At 37.7% G+C, this 26,566-nt stretch overlaps 1 protein-coding gene across 1 annotated transcript; it reads right to left on the bottom strand.

Moving 5' to 3' along the window:
• Nucleotides 1-25,107, bottom strand: VTA1 (vesicle trafficking 1). The gene is given in 11 exon segments (XM_032215894.1): nucleotides 1-681; nucleotides 4,391-4,471; nucleotides 5,840-5,885; nucleotides 5,887-5,944; nucleotides 6,242-6,246; nucleotides 8,612-8,709; nucleotides 8,712-8,733; nucleotides 12,031-12,106; nucleotides 12,602-12,729; nucleotides 21,321-21,415; nucleotides 24,886-25,107. Coding segments are annotated over 11 exon segments (897 nt in total). The 5' UTR covers nucleotides 24,995-25,107; the 3' UTR covers nucleotides 1-502.
• Nucleotides 25,108-26,566: the final 1,459 nt, after the last annotated feature.

Genomic DNA, 26,566 nt, shown 5'->3' with positions numbered 1-26,566 from the left:
CAAAATTATATTGCTTTAATGAGTACTGAAAACAGGAAACATTACAATGTAATTTTCCAGCAATAACAGTAAAGCTAAGTATACCTTCCCAACTTAATTAGAATGTTTATTAAAAAATCATTTCTGCCTTATTTGCTGTATTGGTTTTACTATACAGTGTCCCTCCTGCCTGGTCTGGAGATTTCAATTAAATGCATGTTGCATTTCAAAACATTCTCTTATAACAAATTCCAAACAAATACGCCATCAGAAAGCATTTTCCTCCTTTCCCTACCCTATCTTGTAAAAAGGACAGCACAGCCATGGGAGCATTTTATAATTTGGGGCAAGGAGTGCCACAATTGGTGTGCTGAATATAAACCTCTGTCTCCAGATAGTTCTCATTCGTCTGACAGAACGAATGAGACTGACATAGAGGCTGTATTCTTATCACAGAATCAAAGCTTTTGTGCAAATGCATTTTCTTGACAAGAGTTAAGAGTAACTGCCTGTTAAGTTTTTTTTAGGTACAAGTGATGAAGCCAGCAGACAAAGGCATCTCTCTGCCTGTCGTCAGTAACTTGAGGGCTTTCTGTAGATTCTGCACTGCAGTGCTCACATCTTCATACTGCAAAGCACTGCCAGCAAATTTGCAGTATTTCTGGGCCCTGGCAAAATCTTCGGGAGTCAAACGAATTTCCCCTATGAAAACAGAGACAGATGACTAAGGTTCAGCTTCCATACATGACACATTTATTTATTTACCACCTGAAATGTTTTGCTAAGATCAGTGAACAGAAAAGCTGTCTGAAGCTTAAAGTGTAACCCAATACTTTGAGAGAGATTTGCCCTTTATCTAAAGTCTTTAGAAGCTTCAGTAATCATGTTACAATCTGCACAAAAACAATCAGCACAAAAAACAAGGACAAGATCCTGTGTGTTAACCTTAGATTCTCCCTCCCTCCTCCCTCCCCCCTCAAGTCTGGAGCGCAACTGAGGCTATTAATTGATTCTGCCTTTGTATAATTTGCAGAGATATGGGATCATCTCGTTACACAATAACACTCATTCCCTAGTAGAAGAATAGAGCACTGTGACATTTTATTTTTCCTGTCAGGTGAAAGAAAAGGCCAAACCTGCATAAGATACCAAGGCACTAGGAATTTAAAGCAGTAACTTTTTTGTAACTTTCATTTTGCCTAATGTAGAAGAATGAAAAATGTCCTCATTTCTAATAAAGCTATGCAGCAGTATAGTTGTTAAGAATTATTTCAAATTTAATATACTCTTATACTATAGAAGTCTAAACAAATGACAAAGGAAAAGTTCGCATTAAGTCTTTTTTACACAGCAATTCAATGGAAAGTAGTATTAATGAACAATGCAATTTCTGTTACAATTTCTTTATCATAAAAGCAAACAAATGCTAGCTACTATACAGCTAATATTGACATATTCATATGATCTGTTTTGATCATTTTGAACATTAGCTAGACAGATATATGCTTACCATTTATCCTGATGAATCTGCATCTAAGCATACTGTATTTATTCATTGTTTAAAATAAAGTTTTGTTTGTTTTGCTGCATTTCAAAGGAATGAGCCCTATCATGTTAAAATACATTATAAACACAGAAATTTAGTGTCCTATGTCACAAGTTCCAGCTTTTTTAAATCTTAGTTTTCGTAACTTTCTAAGAGAAAGAACATTACAGCTATCTTATGTTGATGGATTGACATTGAAACAGTTCTGAATCAGTATTGCCTTATTTCCACTTCAACAAAACCTTAGGAGCTACAACACAGTATAATAAGTGCTTCCGAGGCAAGAATTTAATAATATATACAGTAGGATTTTATACATATTTATATGCATTTATACATTATCTTTTCCTCACTTTAGTTATCATTGTGATGTTATCACAATTATTTATATGTGAAATTATATCCACTATAACCTAACAGTGATAAAGATAAAAAATCTTTTAATTTGTTTCAGCTTATTGGTTTCTTCATTCATAATTCAAATTTGTAACATAAAATTGTTTTTATCTTTTTTCTTTTAGAGATTAGATGGTTTGCTTTAGCAAATTAAAAAAAAGTTTTCACACACAGGATGTTTCTTTTGGTACACATTTGTCTTTTTGAAGTGGATAAATTTTTAATCCAGTCCATATTTTTCAAAAATTGTTAATTAATTAGCTAAATCTGATTTTAATCAGTGTAGCCCTACCTACAGTTTTTTAAAAAAAACTCTTAGAACAAGCATATTATTTATGAATTCACTTTGCATGTTCTAGAAAATAAACTGAACTTCAAATGAATTTATTTCAACAGGAGTCAAGTGTGTATTTGCATAGAGCAGCAATTTTTTCAAAGAATAAGCCATGTCACAAAATATAGAGTCACTTAAATTTTCAATCTGTAACGTAACATCTATGACCTGATAAATGTATAAATCCACAATTAACTTTTAAGGTTTGGTCAATGGTGGCCTCCCTCTCTTTGAAAAACACAGCGTGAACACATTACCTCAAAGACTATCTCAAGGACATTTGTTTTCTCATATTATGATGCCAAAAGAAACTTGAAAATCATTCTTTTAGAAAACAGCCAAGGCATCAGTCCAGTATTCAACTGATTTTCTGGAACAAAGCCTAAATTAACCAATCTAATATTTTTACAGTATCTACTCTATTACATGCTCTGTTGGCAAAAAGCCTTATTTATTATTATTGAGGCCTACTTCAAATATTATTAATAATGTGCATCATGCAAAATTTTAGTTTTTATTTTAGATATTATTAATCACATCATTGGGCAGAATTAAAATTCTGAAGTGCCAAAAAATTTGACACATATTCATGGCTTATGCTGCCTACCAGAAGCGAGACATTTTGCAAATAGAAAGATAATATTTATATTTATTTTTGTCAAGCTTTTATCAAGTACACTTTATAATTAATGATAAGTCACTTAACATTAAATAAATTTGTCCATTTAGCCATATACTTGAAGTACCTTCGAAGTTCTATGTGAAATTTATTTGAAATTCTTTGTAAAATTCTGTATGAAAAGCATTTGCTTAGGTATCAATATAAAGAGCTTAATTTGAATATGTTGCCTGAGATTGGCAAATCTTTATGCATTTTTTTTTAAAAAAAAGAACCGTTCCTTGTTAAATGCAAAATTAACAAAAGTAAAATCTTCCTCAAAACACAAAAAGTTAACATAGTTTAACAAGACCACATAAGAATTATTTCTCCTTATCCACTCAAATATACTATAGTCAGGTCTTTCAGAACTCTAGTGCTAGCAATAGCAATAGCAATAGCAGTTAGACTTATATACCGCTTCATAGGGCTTTCAGCCCTCTCTAAGCGGTTTACAGAGTCAGTATATTGCCCCCAACAATCCGGGTCATTTTACCCACCTCAGAAGGATGGAAGGCTGAGTCAACCTTGAGCCGGTGAGATTTGAACAGCCGAACTGCAGAACTGCAGTCAGCTGAAGTAGCCTGCAGTGCTGCATTTAACCACTGCGCCACCTCGGAAGGTAATGATGAAAAATTGGTAATCATCCATCATTCTTTGGTCTACATAATGAGCTCCTAGGTCAATTTATAGGTTATAATTATAAATATATGAAATGTTGAGATCAATACAGTCTACATTGTATCTGCTACATGTTTTGATACCAATTATGATTATGAATTCAATCTAAAGTCCCGCCTTTCTATTAGAGGGCACTCAAGATGGCTGCCAATATATTGCCTCAACATACTAAAATGGAACTCCTTTTTCCAGGAATTGTGGAATCACATGATCAATTAAGATTCTCTACTAGAGATAACCAATTTCTATATTTTCCTCTTTACTTTGAAATTATTGCTTTTGCACTGAGTTTCATATATGTTATTCCTTATACACAATACAGGACCAAACTTTTAAGTAGTACCAACAGTGTTTTTTTTCTCTCCTTATGGTCAGTATTAGGTTCCATAGGGAACTATTTTAGACTTGTGTTAGGACTGGGCTATTTCAATTATTTTGGAAGTGTTTTCTGCTTAAAAGAGAATGCTGGGAATGTGGAAAAATGTTGTTCTGAACTCAAACACCTATAGAATCATTGAGACAGTCCATTTTTAATAAACCTATCCTAATATTTCAAATGCAAAATGGCGGCTTTAAACTTGATGTATTTCTTATTTGAAATACTTTGAATCCAAGTGTTTTGCATATTCTGAAATTCTTGAATCTATGATTGTAAACATGGATACTTTTTTCTTGGAGTACCTCCATGGAATTCAGCAAGAATTTTTAAAACAAATTCATGGTTGTGTTTATAAGTGCAGGTGTGCTGTAGCCAATTCTTGTCAATGATGCAAACTATCAGGAAAACAAAACTTACCTGCAGTTTGAACATTATAAAGTGAAGGATCAACCAGGGGAACATTCTGAGGTGTGGATTGAATTGGATTACTTGTTTCTCCTATAAATAATAAAAAGAGAAAAACAAACATGCAAATTTAGAAATATCCTATTAGCTGGAATGGAATCTATTATTTCAGAATATTTGAGAACTTTTAAATAGTAATTAAATTGGGAAGAATGTAATACTTATATAGCATTAATGTTTCATATCCATCAGCAATTTAGTTTCTATGGTACAAAATGTGCTTAACTTGATGATTAACAGAAATTTCTGGTGATTGCATGTCAGTTCTACTAAGAACAAATGAGAGAAGAAAAGATCTAGTAAATCCAGTACTTTTATCCCCACAAGAACGTAGAATCCCTCTCTATGTTACTTAACTATGTTGAAAGAGCATTAGAATGAATCAACATAAGCCATTGATATGGCTTATGTTGATTTTTTAAACTATATACTTTAGTTTTTTCTTTGTAAAGTTAATGCCATAATCCAAAATACAATGGAACTACTTCAAAAGGAAGCAGCCTTTTTTAAATATGTATTTCACTGCTTACCTGTACCACCTAATTTTACAGTGAATGAGTGAAAAATAGGCAGAGTGTTTAATATGCAAGTCTAAAATTATGATTTTAGACAGATATACTTAACATAACTTTTTGAATAGTATATTAAAAGTATTTTTACTTGGTTGGTTACAGAGTTGGCAACCACTTGTTTAACCTATGAGTTCAAACCTATGATAGCACTGAATGGGTGGTAGTTACAACTATAATTATTGCTGATGTATCATCATTCCTGCAATCAATTGATATCAATGTGCAACTTTCCCTGCTGGCTTCCCATAAATAAAGTCAATGGAGAAATTGGCAGGATATCAGAAATTGTGGTCAGATGAAGTTCTTGTTTAACAACCATCATGGTCTTAATTAAAAAAAAAGAAAATGGGACTAATGGAACTGCCAGCGCTAAATGATGCAGTCACATGGTTTGTTTTTACTTATGAACATGTCACCTAATGATGGAACTTTCAGTCCCAATAAGCACCAAGAAACAAGGACTACGTGTAATTGGAAGTAGGAGGTCTCTCAATATGTTGCTAAGGAGCAAATGGGGTTAATGTAGGCCATAGATTTCATATTAATTGTATTTGCTTTGGTTATTCAGTATGGGAACAGAACAATTATCCCTCTTTGGACCTTTTGGTGTAATTGAGCATAGTTTTTCCTTTGTATTTATATGGTGCAATTTAATAGTTCTCTTATCTTTTTAAACCAGCATGGATTTACAATAAATCTGACGGCACTACTTGGGATAGCTTCCTTTAACTGCAAAAGTTCTAAGAAATAGTTTCCAATGTCTTATTACGTAGTTAACAAATGTAGGAAATGATAAACACACACTGTTAAAAATATACAGATTACTCACCTGTGCTATGGGGTACCTCTGGGGTAACAACACTGCTTGTGGGAATAATTACTTGATGGAAAGGTAGATGATGGTTCTGATTCTTGGCTGGATGGTGTTGGAGAACTCCATCAAAATAAAATAGAGACACGTTGATTTAAAAACCAAATAGCCTTTGTTTATCAACTGTTTTATTTAAATGACCATTTGCAGTTACAATAGTGATGAATAAGTAACTTTATGGTCACTTTTTGCAGTCTGCAAATTTTATAAGTCTGTAAAACAAGGGAAAGTTGAAGTAAGATCATAAGAACAGTTGTGGTTTCATTTAGTGACTGTTTTGCTTAATGAGTGATCCAAACAGTGGTTGTTAAACAGGAACTAACTGATAGCATTGATATCTGTGGATCAATGCCTTCCAACTTCACCTATTTTGGATAAGCACTGTAAAGGTAACTAAAAGCATCTTGCAATGTTATTATTATGCTATAAGAACGTAGCAAATGTTTAGGATAAATTAACACATGCATAAGATCAGTATTAAGTAGCTATTATTGACATCATCTAAAATTGACTAGGGGGAACACATCATTATAGAGTCATCTTTGATGAGATGGATAGCACAAAAATGTAATGAAAAAATAAACATTGATGCAATTATATTGACTGAAAATTTAAGAGACTAAGATGTTCTGTTGGCACAATAATAAGTATAAGTAATATTTATTGTCATTGTACTTAAATACAATGAAATTGGTTTTAACCTCACTGGTGCAAAATTATAACAGAAACGAAAAAAGAAAGAAAAAGAAAAAAAACTAGCGTGTGCATGGAGTGATTGTGGTTGTATTTAAAGTCTCACAGCCCAAGGATAGAAACTATCTTTAAACCTGTTTGTTCGGCTGGCTATACTTTGATGTCTTCTGCCTGATGTTAGAAGTGCAAAGAGACACTGACCAGAGTATGAATCATCTCTGAGTAAGTAATAATGCTAAGATTTGAACAGAAAATGCCCATGCTCTGATTTCAGCACAAGAAAGTTGCTATTCCTTTTACCCTTAGGGTATTCACTTTAGAAATTACTTTTCTGCATAGCAGCTGCTCCTATTATTCTCCATTATAATTCTCATGACCTTGTTACCCAATCAATTGGCAATGATGACTATCAGTGGGTCTAATATTATAAGACTAAGATTTTTCAAGAATAATACTTTCAGAAAACACAGTGATTTCTAAATGTTAGCTCATTCTAGTTCAGTACTTTTTAGTTTCAAGAGAAGGAAGAAACTGAGCAAGCTGAAAGGAATGGGGGAAGTCTTCCAGTACATTTAAACAATACTGCTTTTCTTTTTGAAATGCACAAAGCAAGAACTATGAGTTCTTCAGAGATTCTGGAATACAAACATTTCCATATGAACTTTGGCACGATAATACCCTAAACTTTGTGGGTCACATATCACACATAAAATAGAACTTTAAGAACATTATTTAAAACCAATATACTCATTTTTATCTTACAAAATTAAGTGTAGTAAATATACCATGAATTAGATATTCATCCTATCCAATGAATAAATTTATTATGTATTGTATCATTTAATTTTTATTATGAAATGAACCAAATATTTTAAAATATTGATTTTTAAGCAATGATATATACTGCTGTATCTGATTATTTCTCAAATTATTACTATGCACAACTATGCATTTAATACATAAACAGACACACAATATATTTGTTGTTATTAAAGTTAAGTGTCGAATGTCAAGTTTTCTTTCAAAGCTGAATTAAGCAAACAAACAACTCTCCTACCCCAAGCTCAGTCACCCAGCAAAATATAGTTATGGCTAACTGCAGAAAAACTGATTAGTATCAAAATGAAGGATGCATAAAAATGCTATCTTCCTCAGTGCTACAGATGTTATAAATATTATTTGTAATAGCTTTTAGTTATATCAACGCTTTTATATTTATTAACCACAATGGGAACATGGCTGCAATTTTTTTTGAATCTCTCAAAGGTAAGTCTAACTTAAAACAAATGGTAATACAGGACAGGGAAGTTTCTAGAAGGACTTCTGAATGTATCTCATTTGACATATCCAATGAATGGCACGAGTTTTTAACAGATTTTGACAACCTAAGTCTATAAATTGTTGCAACCAATGCTAAGTTAAGCAATGACTATGCCATTGGGGTTAAATTTCAGACACTTAAAGACATAAATAAATCCCCCAGAGCTTCAATGTGAGTAAAAAAATACTTTTACCCATATTTCATTTTGTCTCCAAAAAGTGTTTTTATTCACTAATAAAGTTTCAACCAGCCCAGAGCAAATAATTTTTAAAGTAATGTTCACGTCTGTTTCAGTGCCCCTAAGATATATAATAAATTTGGAAATTTGAACTGTTACATAAAATACTAATTTATGTATGTGTAACTGTTATATAAAACACTTATTAATGGATGAGCATGGTTTCATGCTCATTCATAAATAACAACTTATTTTAAACATTTTGACAAACTATATATGCTAACCCAAAGTTGTAAGCAGAAATATATTCACTCAAGGAGCAATGTTTCTGAATTTTGAAAAGTAGGAAAAAAAGGCTGAATTGGGTGATTAATATATGTTAATATAATTGTGTGAGGGACAACTACCATTTCAACTTTTTGGAATACCTTGACAAAGTGAGTCTGACAGATTGAGAAATGGGGATGAGAAAAAATATAAAAGACAAACTCCTATCACATTAAATATATTTCATATGCTATTTACATTAACATAAAACATTATCAGTAATGTTACCAAGTTCTTCCATTCCAATAGGTCCAGATTGGGGAATCTCTCCATTTTTTAGACAGTTATGAATATATGTTGCCTTCCACGGGCATATTTTCTGTGCTGAACATTCTAGAAAGTTAATGGAGAATTTATAATTTAAATTTGTTCATGTCTTAGATTGCGTAAGTTCAAAATTGAAAAGTAAAATAGAAGTGTTTCTATACAAATTTAATAATTTAAATTATATACAGTAGAACCTCTGGTCACGATCATAATTCGTTCCATACTTTGGTTGCAAACCAATTTGGTCATGACCCGAATCTAATTTTGTAAATTTGATGCTAACAAGCAAACAAACAAACAAAAATGATGCGAAAGGGGAAATCGGCTGCGAAAAAAAATATTGTGAATTTTTTTGGTCAGAACCCGATTTGGTTGTGGTGAGAAGTGTTTGTGACCAGAGGTTCTACTGTATTATTTACTACTTAATTGTGCTATATTTATTCCTTGTAAAATAAGAACTGCAATACGAACTTTTACTGGTCTTCTAACTTGCATTTTTACAAATTTATAGTGTAAAAGGGAAATCTAGCCCAAATGAATGGATAAAGCCATCTTAGATGAAGTTCTTGTTCCCCACTATATCTGTTTCATGATGATACATGCACTATATATTTGGATCCATTGAAAAAAATTGTAAAATGGATAAAATGTTCAAAACTTCTCCATGTAGAGAATGGGGGATATGGGCAAAGTACAGATGCTTTGCCTAGCACATCCTGAAAGCCATCCTAATGAAGATGGCATACAGTGAAATTGCTAGTATGACAATGATAAGGGAATGATGACTTTTATCTTTATTCTGCATAGGGATAGAAAGACATGGGGAACTATTGCTTCTTATCTCCTCTTCAGGAAAATGCTGACAAGAGAGTAGGGCTCTTTTCTTTTAGCTCAGCATCCATTTACTCATCTGGCCCATTAGGGAAGGTATTTATGAGATAACTTTAATATCATTAATGCATAGTCAAGATTTCTAGGCCTACGGATTCAGCCCTACAACCCTAAAATTCCAAAATGGGCATTATTAAAAAAAATTCAAAATGTACATAATAAAATAGAAACTATTCTCTCACATTTGATATGAACAATTCTTCATTCAAAGCAGTCTGACTTATTCCTTTAAGAGAGACTCTTAACTCTCAAAACATTTTTTTTGCAGAGGAAGGACAAAAGTTTACTGTAGGGTCATAACTATTTGTATTTCTCTCGGCAGATGCTTTTTAAATCAATTTCCCCTTAACTAAAAATGTTTGGGATGGTGTCACTAAAGAGTTAGCTACCAGCTGGGTTTTCATCTTTACTAAATTTTGGGAAGAAGATAAATAACAGAAGTGTTGTGAATTTTATAGGATGAAGCCTTGAAGCAAGCAATTTTCTAGTCAGTCCTTAGCAATATGCAATTCCTTCTGGCTCAATAATTGTAATTTCTTTCAGATCATTTCAGGCGTCAGCAATAAAACTGTTTTGAAGCAATTATTTTTCTCTCATGCAGCTTTCTTTAACCAGGTAGCAACCCAACAGCTTTACAGTTTTCTATATTTTTTTACTATTCAGAAAGTAGTACTTTCCTAAGTAAATTTTCAACAGGAAACAGTCACAATAACAGGAATGCAGCCCAGTTCTTACGGATGCTAGGTTATTTACTCTCTGGAACATTTGTGATTGCTGAGGAGAGAAGGTCATAACTTTGAATCTCAACAGGAATAATCTGTCTTGCCTCAAGAGTGGCATTAAACCAAAAATCTAGGATGGCTATACAATATTTCTAAAACGCCAAGTATACGGTGTAGTAGTTTCAAAAAAAGTTAAGATATATCCTTATTCCTTTGTCTACCAGAGAAATATAATGATCCTGAACAAACCATTCAATTTCTGTTGTTTTTGTCAAGTATATGACATGTGAATTGAAAATATACTTATTCAATCTCACAAATGGTGTCTTTATTGTAAGTTTCCAGGAATTCATGTGTCTTGCTTCTGGGTGATGAGTTTAATGTGCATTTAATTATCATTTTAGTATGTTTTTATTCCAGAATTACTTTTGAAATCTGCCTATATTAGTTTCATGAATTTCTGAGATGGCTTTTCATCTTATACAATTCCTTCAATTTTAATCACCAACAGCTAAGTACAAAAAAAATTGGAACTTCTTGTTAAAATTTGTACTTCGGAATATCCAGTAAAACCTCCTGCATACTTAAGAAAATAAATTGGCAGGGAAACTGGCATGCAGAATTTGAAGCAGTTTTTACAATAGTTTCCTCTTTCCTCTTTTGTCTGGCATATCTAAATCTAATCCAATGCGGCCAAAATCTAATAATGTCTGTATAAATAATTCTTAATATAAAAAATATATTTATTTATTTAAAAGGACAGATAGTTTAATAGGTAACCATTGCATAGATTTCTTTGTAGTCAATGGAATCTCCCAACCAAAGTGCTACTTATTTAAAAAAATTAAAAAGGCATTTGGGGAGTGTCTCAATATATTTATAGTCCTCAATTTATGATTGTTTAATGACAGACTAAAATTACAAGGATTATGGAACAGGTGGTTTCTGGCCACTGCAAAAGGTCTCACGCATCTATCCCTCACAAGATACATCATAATGATCTAGGTGATGGCAATCTATTTGCACTTATAACTGATTGCCAAATGTACTGTGATCATGTGTAATCCATTTGCAGTCTTCTCTGCTGATTTCCCAATAAAGCTTATGGGATTATGGTCATTGAGCAAAGCAATCACATGATATCTCATTTAATGATTGCTCTGCTCAACAACCAAGATTCCGGTTTCTAATTGTAGTCATAGGTTGAGGACTATCTGTACTAAGCATAATAAAAAGCATATATCTATTTATACAGTATAGTTTTCTTTCTGATTATACTGGAGAAATTAATTGTCTATGAATTCTAAATTAGAAGCCGGAACAGGAATACACATTGCCAGTAAATCACTCTCTTCTTGAAAGGAAATCTGTCATGCTTTGTCCTATTCTGTGATTTTTGTTGCCCCTTTTTGGAGTATATTAATTCTGGTTAGACATTTAAACTGGCCATTCTGTAATATTCCATAGTTTTGTTCTAATCTGTAAACAATGATAATGTATTTCATTGACAATGTCTCTTCCTTGAGGATTCCGGAAATAAATTTCTCCAAAGCCCAAAGAAAACTGTTGCATTTGCATTAGAATTCTTCTCTGCAATTAATATAACTAAATGGTTGCTAAATATGAGTTTCTTATAATTAATATGTAACACTTGTAACCAGGATAGTTAAGTACAAATTTAAGATGGTTAAATTACAATATTAAAAATTGTTTCCTTTGTGTTTTATTATCGATAATATATTTTACTTACCTCATCTGTTAGTTCTCCAAACACTGTCAAGACATCTATGAGAAGACTTGCAGTATAAAAGGATTTAATCATATTTCTGGAAAAAATATTTTTTTTAAGAATAGGAATAAAAATACACATTTGAAAAATAATTAGACAAGTACACATTTTTTACATTAAACTCACAGGTAAGGGCAGAAATGAGAGCACTTTCAAGTTACATTCATTCTAGTAGTTTTCCAGAGTTTTATGCAACATGAAAGTTTTGATATTTTTATTTATTTATATTCCGTCTTTATATTATATTTACAAATAACTTAAGACAGCAAACATATCCAATACACCTTTTTCCTCATATTTCCCCCCACCACAACACCCCAATGAAGTGGATTGGGTCTAAGAGAAAGTGACTGGTTCAAAACCACCCAGTTGGCTTTCTTGGCTAAGGCGGGATTTGTACTCACAGTCTCCTGCTTTCTAGTCTGGTCTAATAAAAACCATTAGTCAAGCTGGCTTTTTATTTAGATCAAATTTAGGCATTGCTTCAAGAGCTCATTATTACATCTAATATATATTTTCCTTTGCTACCTACTTGTGAAACTGACCAGCACGATCTTCATTATCAGCATAAAGAAACATTTTCAATGCATAATTCTCCACATGGGCACAGCCAACTATTTCCTGAGTAATTGCTTCATTATCGCCAAGCTGTTTCTTCATCTAAAATATATATATATACACACACAATTTAGCTGGTTATTTATCAGGCCCCATATTGTAACTGCAGGAGCAAATCAGGATTTCTGCTTCTCGAGTTGGGTTGCAAACTTTACTTATGTCAAGAGGGAGAATAAGATGGCAACTTTTACATTTGTTCTTGTCAGTGCAAGTTGACAAGTTAGATTTTAATCTTTCACATGACTTAGAAATAAGAGGGTATGAATTATAGTAATTATACGTAATAAATTCCAAGTCTTTTGTTTTCAAAATTCAATTCCCTCATACTGTGAATTTATTAATATAATTTAATACAGTTATTAAAATAAACTGAAGATCTCAAACTGGCTTCTTGTCTTCTCACTGACATGGATGAATAACATGCAGATAGGATGAGCAAGGGAAATAATTGTATAGGTCAAACAAACCTGTATGGGCATGTTAAAAATAACATTTTTAAAACTACATTTTTTCATAAGGTTATTTCTTTCCTCTGTTCACTTTTTCAATCTTAAATAGCAATAGTTCTTAGACTTATATACTGCTTAATATTGCTTTACAGCACTCTCTAAGCAGTTTACAGAGTCAGCATATTGCCCCCAACAATCTGGGACTTCACTTTGCTGACTTCAGAAGGATGGAAAGCTGAGTCAACCTTGAGTCAGTCAGGATAAAACTACTGGCTGTGGGCAGAGTTAGCCTACAATACTCTATTCTAACCATTGTGACACCATGGCTCAGTGGAAATGGAAATCACACAAAGCAATTGATGAAATATAAAGTCCTACAAAGAAGCCTGGTGGTATCAGATACACTTTCTAAGACACATAATGAAAATCCTTGGTGTGACTATTTAATTACTGGACTTATAAGTCACTCCAATCAGCCAACTATGAATGGCATACAACTACTCGCATGTGCGAACCACGAATGGCTGCTATTCCTTCCCCGCTCCGACTAGGTGGACGGAAAAACATCGGAAACATCACCGAGCCTAGCCAGAACAGATGCGGGAGGGAATCCTAAAGGTAGAGGGTGATTCGGGGGTCATGAATGGGTGGCTGTCGGAGGGTTGCGGCTCTCCGAACGGCTCCCAGGCTGTACGATTGCCCCTGGTAGTCCTCCGACTTTCTAACGATAGAGGAAATGGCGGCATGCTGACGGCGCTGCTCCCCGGCGGTTTTCAACGCGCCCAGCGTCTTTTGACTTTACTGCAGAGCTCTCGACCGGGAGAAGCCCTGAATTCGGACTTTCGGTGGACAGTGGTGCCGGAGAGGGGGTGGCTGATCTCGGGTGGCACTGAGGGGACCTGGCGGCTGGCTTTGTTTGTTTCGCCCGCCGCCGCTGCGTTCCTCCCGGAGGGCCCCCCCATCGCTTTATCAGCTGGTGACGATCTGGATGCATCCCAGCCTTTTCCTGGCCTTCTCCAAGCTTTTGGTTTTGTTACCTACAATTGAGAGGAGCCTGAAGGAGCCCCTGGATTTCCTACAAACTTACTTGGGCCCGATAGTGTTAACGAGGCCGGTGACTTACATCTTGATTCACTGGGTGAGAGACCAAATAGTCCCTTTTATGGATTGAATCGAACTGGGAGTTAAAGTGGGAACTGTCGTGTCAGGGAGAGGGCAGCTACCTTGGATACCATCAGAGGGGATTGTCTAGCAGGCCCTGGCGCCGCTGTTACGCCCCCCCCAAGCGCCCACCCCTCCCTTATATTATTCTAACGACTATGGAGATTACTCCCTTATTTTGTCATCTTTACCATCTGACTCTCCCCTGGTGCTCTCTTGCTGGATACCTGGCATCCCCCTATTGAGGTACTCCATCACCTGGCCGCTTCCAACTGTGGACTTTGGACCTTTCGGCCTGCTGGTACAGCTGCTTTTGCCATCCACTTCTATTACCATTATTTTCCATCATTGCCTTGGGGGCTCTATCCGGAACACAACTTATGGAAAAAGCCACCTGTTTGCTCCCAACTATCTTGGACTTTTCTGGCCTTTAAGAGGAGGACTCAACTTATTCTCCCGTAAACCCCGCCCGGGCTATAGCTGGACTTCAGCCATCCTGAACGCTAAGAACTATTTAGCCTTGGCAGACTTCGCACCTTAATTTTTAATTTTTAGCGCAATTTTTCTTTCTATTCTTTTTCTTCTCTTGTCTTCTTTCTTCCTTTGTTTGGGATATGTTTGGAAGATGCGTGTGATTGCGTGAATGTGCCCACTTTTATTGCCCTATTTTGCAGTATTTCATGTTTTTTAACAATCACGTGGGGATTGGTTGAGTGAACGAATGAGTGTGTCTGATTCGGAGGGCCTGGCAGGGAATGCGGGAGCTATAGGTGTGGTTGGGGGGACCACGGACACGGGAGTGGGTCGGAGCATTACGGTCGTAACGGGGAGGGGCAGATATGGCGGGGACTTTAGGGCTGGCCATTACCGGGGAAGGAGGGCTCGCTACGTTATAGAGATCCCTCCTTCCGGCCCTATGAGTCCCACTCCGAGGCCAGATGGCACGAGTAATAAGGACCCTGGTCTCCGGCTGTTGTCGCTAAATGCCAGGTCTGTAGTTCACAAAGCTCCCCTCGTCCGGGACTTAATTTTAGACGAGGGGGCAGACCTGGCGTGTATTACTGAAACCTGGCTGGGCCCGGAGGGAGGAGTCCCCCTCGTAGAGATGTGCCCAGAAGGATTTCAGGTGCTTCATCAGCCGAGAGCTCAGGGAAGGGGTGGGGGTGTGGCTATTGTTATTCGGGAGTCTTTAGTACCTCGTAGGATCCCTGCTCCGGAGCTTGTCGGGTGTGAGTCCCTGCTGGTGAAGTTGGACCTCAAGGGTCAAGTGGGCTTGCTGTTAACGTACCTGCCTCCCAACTGCGTTGCAGCAGCCCTCCCCTCGCTCCTCGAGTCGGTAGCCGAGCTAGCAATTGAGTTCCCCAGGCTTATGGTCCTGGGGGATTTCAATTTGCCTACGCTCGGTGAACACTCTGATGGGGCGCAGGAGTTCATGGCTTCCATGACAGCCATGGGCTTGACCCAGGTAATTCGGGGTCCAACCCACTCAGCGGGTCACACGCTCGACCTCGTATTCCTCTCGGAGCAGTGGACTTGTGATCTTGGTCTGAGGGGTAATGAGATCATACCCCTGTCGTGGTCAGACCACTGCCTACTGAGGCTTGACTTCCGGAGACCAAACCCCCACTGTAGGGAGGAGGAACCGACCAAGTGGTTCCGCCCCAGGCGACTTAAGGACCCTTTGAGGTTCCAGACGGAGCTTGGGGTTATTCCTGATACTCTCGCCCACAGTCCGGTAGAGACTCTGGTTGCTGCCTGGCACTCGGCAGTCCCTGGACCAGATTGCGCCACTACGGCCACTCCGAGGTGGTGGATCCCGGAGGCCTCCTTGGTTTACCGAGGAGCTCCGGGAGAGGAAACGCCGAAGGAGACGCCTAGAGCACCTGTGGAGGTCCGATAAATCCGAATCGAACCGAGCACTTTTAACAACTTGCACCAAGGAATACATCAGGGCACTTAGGGCAACAAAAAGATCATATATTGCCACCTTGGTTGCGTCCGCCGAGTCCCGTCCAGCCGCCCTGTTTAGGATAACCCGTTCCCTCTTAAATAAGAGGGATACGGGGGACCCCTTGCAGGGTAGGGCTGAAGACTATGCCCAGTTCTTGGCAGACAAAGTTGCTCGGTTTCGGTCGGATTTGGACTCCACTTTTGCAGATCCAGCCGAGGCGCGAGTGGACGATTTGGTAGACCATCGCTGGGTTGAGTTTCAGGATGTTACCCCGGGGACGTGGACAAGGCATGAGGGCTGTGAGTGCCTCCACCTGTGTACTGGACCCGTGTCCCTCCTGGCTGGTTGCTAACAGCAGGGAGGTGACACGGGGCTGGATCCAAGCGGTTATTACCGCCTCGCTTCGGGAGGGGCACTTCCCCGCCGCACTTAAAGCGGCGGTGGTGAGACCCCTCCTGAAGAAACCATCTTTGGATCCAGCCGTACTTAACAATTACCGTCCAGTCTCCAACCTCCCCTTTATTGGGAAGGTTGTTGAGAAGGTGGTGGCCTACCAGCTTCAGCGGTCCTTGGAGGAAGCCGATTACCTTGACCCCTTCCAGTCCGGCTTCAGACCTGGTTACAGCACAGAAACCGCTTTGGTCGCATTGACCAATGATCTCTGGAGAGCCAGGGATGGAGGCCACGCCTCCATCTTGGTTCTTCTTGACCTCTCGGCGGCTTTCGATACCATCGACCATGGTATCCTTCTGCGACGACTGCGGGAGGTGGGGGTGGGAGGCACTGTTTTGCAGTGGTTCTCCTCCTACCTCTCGGACAGGTCGCAGTCGGTGTTGGTTGGGGGACAGAGATCGACCACGAGGCCCCTAACATATGGGGTGCCGCAGGGGTCGGTCCTGTCCCCCGTACTATTTAACATCTACATGAAACCGCTGGGCGAGATCATTCAATATGCGGACGATACGCAGCTGTATCTGTCCGCCCCGTGCCAACTCAATGAAGCGGTGGACGTGATGAACCGGGGTCTTGAGGCCGTTATGGACTGGATGAGGGCTAACAAGCTTGTACTCAACCCGGAAAAGACCGAGTGGCTGTTGTGTTTTCCTCCCAATAATTTGGTTAGTGTTCCATCGCTCAGGCTGGGGGGCCAAATTTTACACCCCTCAGACAGGGTTCGCAACTTGGGAGTCCTCCTGGACCCACAGCTGACCTTTGATTACCACCTGTCGGCTGTGACCAGGGGGGCATTTGCCCAGGTTCACCTGGCGCGCCAGTTGCGACCCTACCTGAACCGGGAGGCTCTCACAACAGTCACTCGCGCCCTCGTGATCTCTAGGCTGGAATACTGCAACGTGCTCTACATGGGGCTGCCCTTGAAGAGCATCCGGCGGCTTCAGCTAGTCCAGAATGCGGCCGCGTGAGTGATTGTGGGTGCACCTCGGTTCGCCCACATAACACCTATCCTCCGCGAGCTGCGCTGGCTACCTGTTGATCTCCGTGTGCGCTTCAAGGTGCTTCTTACCACCCACAAAGCCCTTCATGGTAGTGGATCTGGGTACTTGAGAGACCGCCTCCTGCCAATTACCTCCTCGAGACCTATAAGATCTCACAGATTAGGCCTCCTCCGAGTGCCATCCGCCAGCCAGTGCCGGCTGGCTACTACGCGGAGGAGAGCCTTTTCAGTAGCAGCTCCGACCCTTTGGAACGATCTCCCCGTGGAGATTCGTACCCTCACCACCCTTCAGACCTTCCGCGCAGCCCTCAAGAGCTGGCTATCCCGTCAGGCCTGGGGGTAAAGATTATAATTCGCCCCCACCCGAATGCTGAATGAATGTTGTTTATTCTTTTAATTACGTGTTATGTTATATGTTATTGTATGTATCCCCTCCCATATAAGTTGTTAGCCGCCCTGAGTCCCCTCAGGGAAAAGGGCGGCCTATAAATAAACTTATTCTATTCTATTCTATTCTATTCTACTCAAACCTGTAATTGGGGAATAAAAGCAGATAGTTTTACATAGTTTTAGCTTTAAATTTTGACTAAGAATTGACATTTAAAATAGGTTTCCATGGCATCACTAGATGACACCCTCAAACCAAGAAATATGTAGAGCCAACCCCATTATCCTAGTCGATCTTATTCTCATTCCTGGTACACAGGATAAAGGGGTGCAAAGGCCCCCTTGGTCACAGCTACCATCCATTTCCTGAATCGGAACCATCAGTCCGAGAGGATTCCCAAATTATGAACCAGCTGTATTTGGAGAAGTACAGTCGTGTTCCAAATTAAATATGGTATGTCTTTGGAATCAGTGGGCTTTCTGTCTTGCCACAATTAAATTTTAACCTGTTCCTCTTCATTCAGATCTGAACAGTCTCCAGCTACATGAACAATATTTCAACAGCTTAGGGCTCAGACTCTCCTTCCCAATTAGAATCATCTTTTCATGAAGGAGGACAATCCATGCATAACAGTATCCTTGATATCCAATCCTCAAATGCATCTCAGAAGTCACCATGATTGATGGTTTGAAATCTACTGACAGATCAAGCAGAACTATGAGGTTTACAATATATCTATCTCAGTCTCCTGAGAGTTCATCCACAAGAACAATTAATGCTAACTCTGTACCATGTCCTAACTGCATTGCGGAAAAGAGATGGAAGAGGCAGGCAATGACAAAGACAGAAGAGGTGGGATTCAGCACTGTGAAAGGATTCCACCGCAGCAGCCTGATTCCTATTCACCAAAGGATCGGCACTTTTTTTAGCGAGAGGAAGTGCGTCTTATGGAGCAAAAAATATGGTAATTATCCACAGTATGCAGATGGCATCAAGATGATATTCTGACCCTTGTGGTTGCTGTGAATCAGTGTTACCAAATATTATTCATAGAAACTACACGGTAGGTCTAAAATCTACAAATGTATCCTGCGGGTGTCTACCGATACTAATAAATAACCATTACTGATTTTGAAGAATCCGTTTAATCAGCAAAGTTTTACACTGTTTGTCTATAAGGAGCATAAGTTGTAATACTTGTTTGGATACCAAATCCTACCAAGATATAATCAACTATCACAGAGAAAGTCTTGTGTTTCTAAAATGGTTGCTATGTGATAGTGACAAATATTTGTAGTTTGATATAGGATGAGAGGAGGTTCATTCTCCGAGCTTGTGAGTTGGTTTCCGAATGTTTTGTTACTAGGCTAGGTAGCATCTTCAGCAGAATTTAGAGGATAACAGTGTACGTGTTCTTCTGCTTATAAGAGCTTTGTGTGGCCAGTAGGTCTTGTGATAAGAAGATCATGTCAGGTGAGGGTAACTTCCCCTTGACAAGATGACTGACCACACAAAGCCCTTATAAACAGAAGAACACAACCATGACATCCCCTAAATTCTACCTAGCTGGGTAACGAAATATTTGGAAAGCAATCCACAAGTTCTAAGAACGAACCTCCACGCTCAATTGTGGATATATTTAATTTTATTCACATTATAAACTACAAATATTAAAAATCTTTATTTAAAGAAAATGAAAATTATAAATAAAAAATATTCAGATAACTTCATTCTATGCCACAAAATAGATAATACTCAAATTCAGTTCAATTTTAGCCTTATGGCAATTTACCTTCCCACTCTGCCCTAATAAGGCATGTAGACAGATTCAATAATAGTTAATTCATAACCTAGTACATGCCAATGAATGCAATAGAACTATATAACTTCTTGTAGAACAGCATGAGACATTTAATATAAATAAAGATTTAATTAAATGGAGAGTTTATAGCTAATTTAATTGTGCCAAAGACCTTGAGAATTACAGGAATGCTTAGTCAAGCAGTCTATTGCAATTCAAAGAGTTGTTTTCAAAGATGTTACAGATTACAACATCTACAGTTTCAACAAGTGGACGCTGAGCTGCTGAATAGTGTCACTGTTGGGATTTAGAGAAACTCTTGCTTATCCTTACAAAACAACACCATGAACATTATGGCCCCTCTTACATTTCTTATGTTGCCAAAAAGACTGGAAAAAAGAGGGGAGATGACTTAGTACAACTTTTAAAAATGTAGAAATCAGAAAGCTGTATAACACTGATGGTGCTGGTAGTATTTAAAAGTTCAATTTAAATCACATTCTATTGCTCTTAATTAATAGATCAGGAATTTCTTATATAACCACTCTTCTCTACACCATTATTGTACTTCGATTTTACAATTCAAACAATTGTAAAAAAAAATATGGACATCAAAATCAACAATGTCAATGAATGGATTGTGTTGACAGCAAAATCCACAGGAGGGCAGAATGTTGTAGGGAGTATAGAAATGTAACTGCTAGACTCAAGTATGCAAAAATATATTTAAATCCATGTTATCAGTGCCTTGTTAAACTCCAGAACCAAAATTTTTACTAATTTGCTTGTCTTCTGAAAATAGGCCTTCAGTTTCCTTATTCATCCCATAAATATCAAATTCAGAATTATGTAAGGAATTCTAAACACAAAATTAGTTGATTCATTAAAATTGTTATGTTTTGCAATAAAACTTGCAACTGGTGAAAACTTTATACTTAGCCAAAACTCACACATGCACACTTCCAAAATTCATCATAAAAACCTTTTATAATTAATACAGCTCAGATTTTATAATTATTAAGATAATTCCATATAAAAACACTGCTAGAATACAATTCTAGATATAATATGGTACACGTTCAGCTATCCCTTCAATGCAATGGAAATGTATATGAATATGCTATGATTTCAAATGTTTAGCCAATATCACCACAGTGAGATTGATAGATATTTAAATCTAACAAAAATAAATAAATAATATATATTCATTAGAACAATTTACAAATCTTATTTTTCTGGAATGAGAAGTTTTCAAATACTGTAGGAAATTTCTTCATCGACAAATCACAAACCCATGCCATTTTCATCCATATGAAGCAGCAAAGGATGGAAATGTTTCTTTTCAAAATAAATACTACCTAATTAAGAACAGATACATTGTAACTTCATTCATGTTTTTATTATTACCAGTAACATAACAAGAAACTTACAGCTTCAAGCTGATCCATTAGTTTGCATAAGAATTTACGACATTCTGGGTTTTTACTATCAATCTTCATACCTGTCTGCATAGCATACAAACGACCTGTAAAAGAAAAAAGACTCAATGAAGTTTAGGCCAGCAATTTACCTGACTAAACAAGATTAAGCAATTGAATTGCATTAGTAATAATAATAACAAATCAAGTCTAAGACAGTAATTGTATTTTTAAGGATGTAATAAACTATCATTTTAGTAATAAGAACTATTGATAGTACTTAAGTGTGAAAACCTGTTCCAATGTGAATATTGCTGTCTCAGAATGAATCTTAGAAAGTCTTCAATAGTTTGAATAAATAATATAAATACCTTTCAAAAATTGACTGAAGTTCAGACATTTCAATTTTTTGAGAGTAAATTGAAATTGAAAACATATTGGAATGACACTGGTAAATGAAAGTCTAAACTGGATTTAATCCAAACATCAGAATACAATCTACAGTTTTTCTTGGAATAATTATAGATTTGCTACTATGTGTGCAAAAGCTAGGAGATTTAACTTACAATTAAACTTAAGCCATTTTTATTCTGTAGCAAAAAAAGAATACAATTCTGAAACCAATTCACAAAAATAACAGAGATAAACATGAAAACATATGCAAAAATCATATGAAATACTTCTGTTGGATTGCCAATTCACCTAAAACTAATCTTGTATATTCCCCCCCCCGTGACCCGACAAAAGCGCGCTGACAAAACTGCGTTGCTAAAACCGCGACGTCATCACCGTGGCGACAGAATGGCGCTTTACAACAGCGCGGCGACAGAAAGCCGATTTAAGTTAAGGTAAGGGTTAGGGTTAGGTTTAGGGTTAACGTTATGTTTAGGGTTAGGTTTAGGATTAGGGTTAGCTTTTGAATGCTAGTAAAAGCATTTTGCCCTCCGCGGTTGTCGGTGCGCTAGGGTCGCATTTTGCTTAGCGCTTCGGACAGCACGGATTTGCCCTCCACGGTTATGTCGGCGCGGAAAAGGGCTTCGCGGTTTTGTCGGTGAAACCCCCCCCAATAGTTGTGTGTAGCTCACTTATATTTGACTGTGCAAGTTTTTAATACATATTGGCCCCACACCTACATTAGTTTATTTCCAAGCGAGTACTAAGAATTTGTTTTAATTCTCCAGAGTTAGAACATTAAAGTGCCTCAGCAGTCATTTTGGAAGACATGCATTATTTCAATAAAGTGTTTTTGAAACCAGAAGACAGTAAAGTGACAATTTAGAAACTAACAGAATTGTGCCTCCATGTTAACTTCAAATATTCTCAGCTATAACTGCATTTCCTCCACTGATTTATTTAGTGAGAAAATGTATATGGTCACGCATCGTAATATACCAACATGTAATGGTAAGAGGTATCAGATTGTCAGTTTCTAAACTGGATCCAATTAATTTTGTTGTTGTTGAAAGCTAGGGTGAGGCGAAATGATTTGAAACTGTTTAAAAAAATGCACTAGGGCTGTGTATTCTTGTAAAATGATTCAGAAATTGTATTTTATATCTTGCACAAATGCAAAATAAGTAGTTTTAATGAACAGCAGAGCAGTGTTGCACTGATGCAAGTCATGAAGTATATCTCCCAAATAACTGTTCGTGTATAGCCCAAAAATAAATTCTAGAAATTATAAAGTAAAAAAAAACAAGCTGTTCTCCAAAAGCAAAAGATTACTTTATGAATCAGCTCGTTTTGAGTTAGATTTTTCACAAAATATATGTAATCAAAATTTTGAAAGCTTAAAATACATCAGGAAACATGGCCAGAACTTAAAAGTGTAAGAGTTACTGTTTTCATCCTGCCTTTATATGTATTATCCCTTCTATTTGATTTGTTCAGAAAATGCACAGTAGAACAGTATATACAAGAGACAAAACAAAAAACCTGTTATTCCAAAAATTACACAGGCTCAGTCAGAAAGCCTGCCATCTTGAGACATAGTTTTTATTTATTTATTGAACATATATCACCCCCACCACCCCATCTCAAAGACTGAGTCTGGACAGCTAACAGAAAATAAAAATAAGATTAAAAATGATAAAAACATCAAATAAGAAATATATGATCCAAAGATAAATTCAACCAACACCATCAATATAGCCAAGATATGGGCTCAACCACACAACCAAGTCCCCAAGTTCAGCAGTTAACCCAGGTTTTTAAAGCCTATGGAAAGCCATAGAATTGGGGCAAAGATCACTTCTGGGGCAATAGTATTCCAAAAGGCAAGTGTTGGTAAATAAAATGCTCTCCTCTAGGGACCCACCAGAGCCAGTGTATGATTTTCCTGATGGCCTTCACAGAACAGGTAGCTACAGCCTTGCCCTTGTCTGCATTCATCCACCAAAAAGGGTCACTAATACCAAATTGACAGCTTTGGAAGCCATATTAACACCCCCGTTTTGGGGTGAAAAGTCTTCAAGGGAACAATCCAGGCCATTGCTTCAACTTTCCAGAAGAATCCTATGGAAAAATATTCTTTGCGCTGTCACCAAGAGAATTTCATCACAGACCTCATGAAGTTACCAAGAGTAAAAAAAATGAGTTTTTTTTACTCAAAGCTCTTTGGTGTGTTCACACTTTGGTGCGAAACGCAAGATTCGTTTTTCTCGCCATGTAAATGTATACATCAGAACTAAGCTATGTTTCTCCATATCATATAATATATATGGGTGCATGCATAATGTATGTATGTATGTATTTTGTCAAATTCATGTAGTGTATATTAGAGGTGGTGACCTTTTGAGAGCTATATTCTTCTTCTTGTTCCACATCTGTCATCAGACATTGGCGATCATGTTAGCAATTCTATATTTGTCAACAGCCGTATGAAAAAGTGCTGTTGAGTTTTGTCCAAACCAGACGCTTATATTTTGAAGCCATGATGTTCTTCTTCTGTCTGGACCTTGTTTGCCTTCAATCTTTCCCTGGAGGATTAAGTGAAGGATGTCATATCACATATCCAAAATATTCTAACTTTCACTTTTTAATAGCTTTGATGATTTCCCTTGGATTTCCCAGGCGGCTTGTCACCTCATTTGGATTTTGTCAACCCAGCTTATAGGTAACAGCCATGTATAAATCCATATTTCAAATGCTTCTAGTTTTTTCCAAGTAGTTTTCTGACAGAGACCAACTCTCTACTCCGTAGAGCAGGATAGAAAAGATGTAACATCTGACAAGCCTGATTTTCAGACTTAGGCTTTTGTCTAAGAGAGCTTATATGCAACGAAATTTCATTTTAATGTAAGCCGATTACTGTACTTTCAAAGTGACAATAAAGTTATTCTCTCTGTCTGTCTCTCTGTGTGTGCGCGTGTGCTCACGTGACTCACCGAGGATCTCTCGCCCCCAGCTACGGCTCCCCGTCCCCAATGATATTATACCAGCGCAATAACAAGGGGGAAGGGTCGGACCTAGTTTTTTGACAGTTAGGATACCCAGAGAGTATTCCCCAGAACGTCAGCGGGGAAAGAGGGACGGATTGGGGGCTTCGCCGACAGTAAACCCCTCTCCCCTAACTTACAATAATAAGCTACCACAGGCTCACGCTTCTCGAGCTCCTGCGCGGTTCTCAGGAAATGTTGAATGGGCTTGAATTGCGGAGGCAGCGGGGGGAGTCCCGAGGCAGCCATGGCACTATGGGTTCACTTCAAGGAAGGCGATTCAGTTAAGGGAAAACAGCCGCCACTACTACCGTACTCCTACTACTACCACTCCTGCTATGGACTACCGTTCAAGCACTTCCGCTTCCGGGGCGAGAACCGAAGAACGGGCTCCGACCAGCTCCTTTGAAGTGCGCATGCGCGAGGAGCGCCATCTGGATGCGCGGGTGGGAGCCGGTTGGAACAAAAAGGCTGTGGCTTCTGTGGTTTTTCTAATAAACGTCCGGGTTCCTTTCTGGAAATGGAAGCAAGAGGAGAAGCAGGGACATAAAATCAAGCCATATTTTAGGGGAAAAACGATTTGGTAGAAGATAAATAGGGATTCTTTTTTTTCCCCCAGGCAGGCATTGGTCACAACTTTTTCTGGTAGATATACATTATTTTGCTTAGGGATGAGTTGACGAAAAGGCTCCCTTTTCTCTCTATGTTCTCCTACTTAATTGTTTCATTTGGGGGAGTTTCTCACTATTGGATCTCAATGAGCATTGCTGCAGGACCAACACCAAACAAAAACACCTGAAATAAACTTGGTAGACAGACAGCGTGTTCCTGGCAAGGATTTCTGTTATGGATTTCTGTTATTCACAAGTATAGCAACATTGCTGTATATCAATGTTTCTCAACCTCAGCAATTTTAAATTGTGTGGATGCAGCACATTGGCATGCTTTTTTGGGGGGAATATTTAGAAGACCACACAATCTAAAGTTGCTGAGATTTAAGAACAGTGGTGTTTATAATAGAAATACTTTGTTTCTTAGTACTACAAACTTCCAGAAGGGGGTTGACACTTGAATTGATATTTTTTTAATTTTGCTATTTCATTTGTTTTCTGAATAGAAAAAAGGTTGTTTGCAAGTACTTCTCAGGGGTAAAAAGTTGAGAATCAAGTCTCTTAGCTTGTCCAAAAACAATCCAACAATCATTTTAATCCTAACAGCATCCATTCTGCAGTATTTCTGCTTAATGATCATGTATTTGGGTTTGTAGGTCCCTCTTGTATTTTAGCTTAGAAGTTCTGAGCAGAAATGTTCTTGCTTCAGGATAATTACAACAATAATATAAAATAATACAATTGATACATTGATACGTAACCTATTGTTTTCTGGTTATGCAATGTTACAACTGATGAAATCATAATTCAGCACATAAAACATGGTTCCCAGCTATCATTGGAAGCCAAAATCCCCATCCTCATGTCATAGTGTGTTGTTGTTTGGGAGCCACAGTCTGCTTCCTGCTTGTTCAGAGGTGTCAAAACTCGCAAGATCACGTTGTCACCTGACATATCGTGATTTCCCCCCTTCACTAAACTGGGGATGGGTGGGGCCAGCACTTGACGCATCTGGTCCATGGGTCGCAAGTTTGTCACTTCTGTGGTTGTTTCACTGGGACTGATTTTTCCTGATTTCCCATCCATTCCATGTTCAGTTCAGTTTATTAGTTCAGTTTATTAAATTTCTAAATTTCTGTTCAGTTTAGGAATAATAAGGCAACACCATCATCAAAAACAAACTGAGCATTAAAGGCAAAATCTCCTTTAA

The sequence above is a fragment of the Thamnophis elegans genome, chromosome 4 (genome assembly GCF_009769535.1).
Source record: "Thamnophis elegans isolate rThaEle1 chromosome 4, rThaEle1.pri, whole genome shotgun sequence".
NCBI classification, from domain to species: Eukaryota; Metazoa; Chordata; class Lepidosauria; order Squamata; family Colubridae; genus Thamnophis; species Thamnophis elegans.
This window is presented reverse-complemented; position numbering and strand designations above follow the sequence as displayed.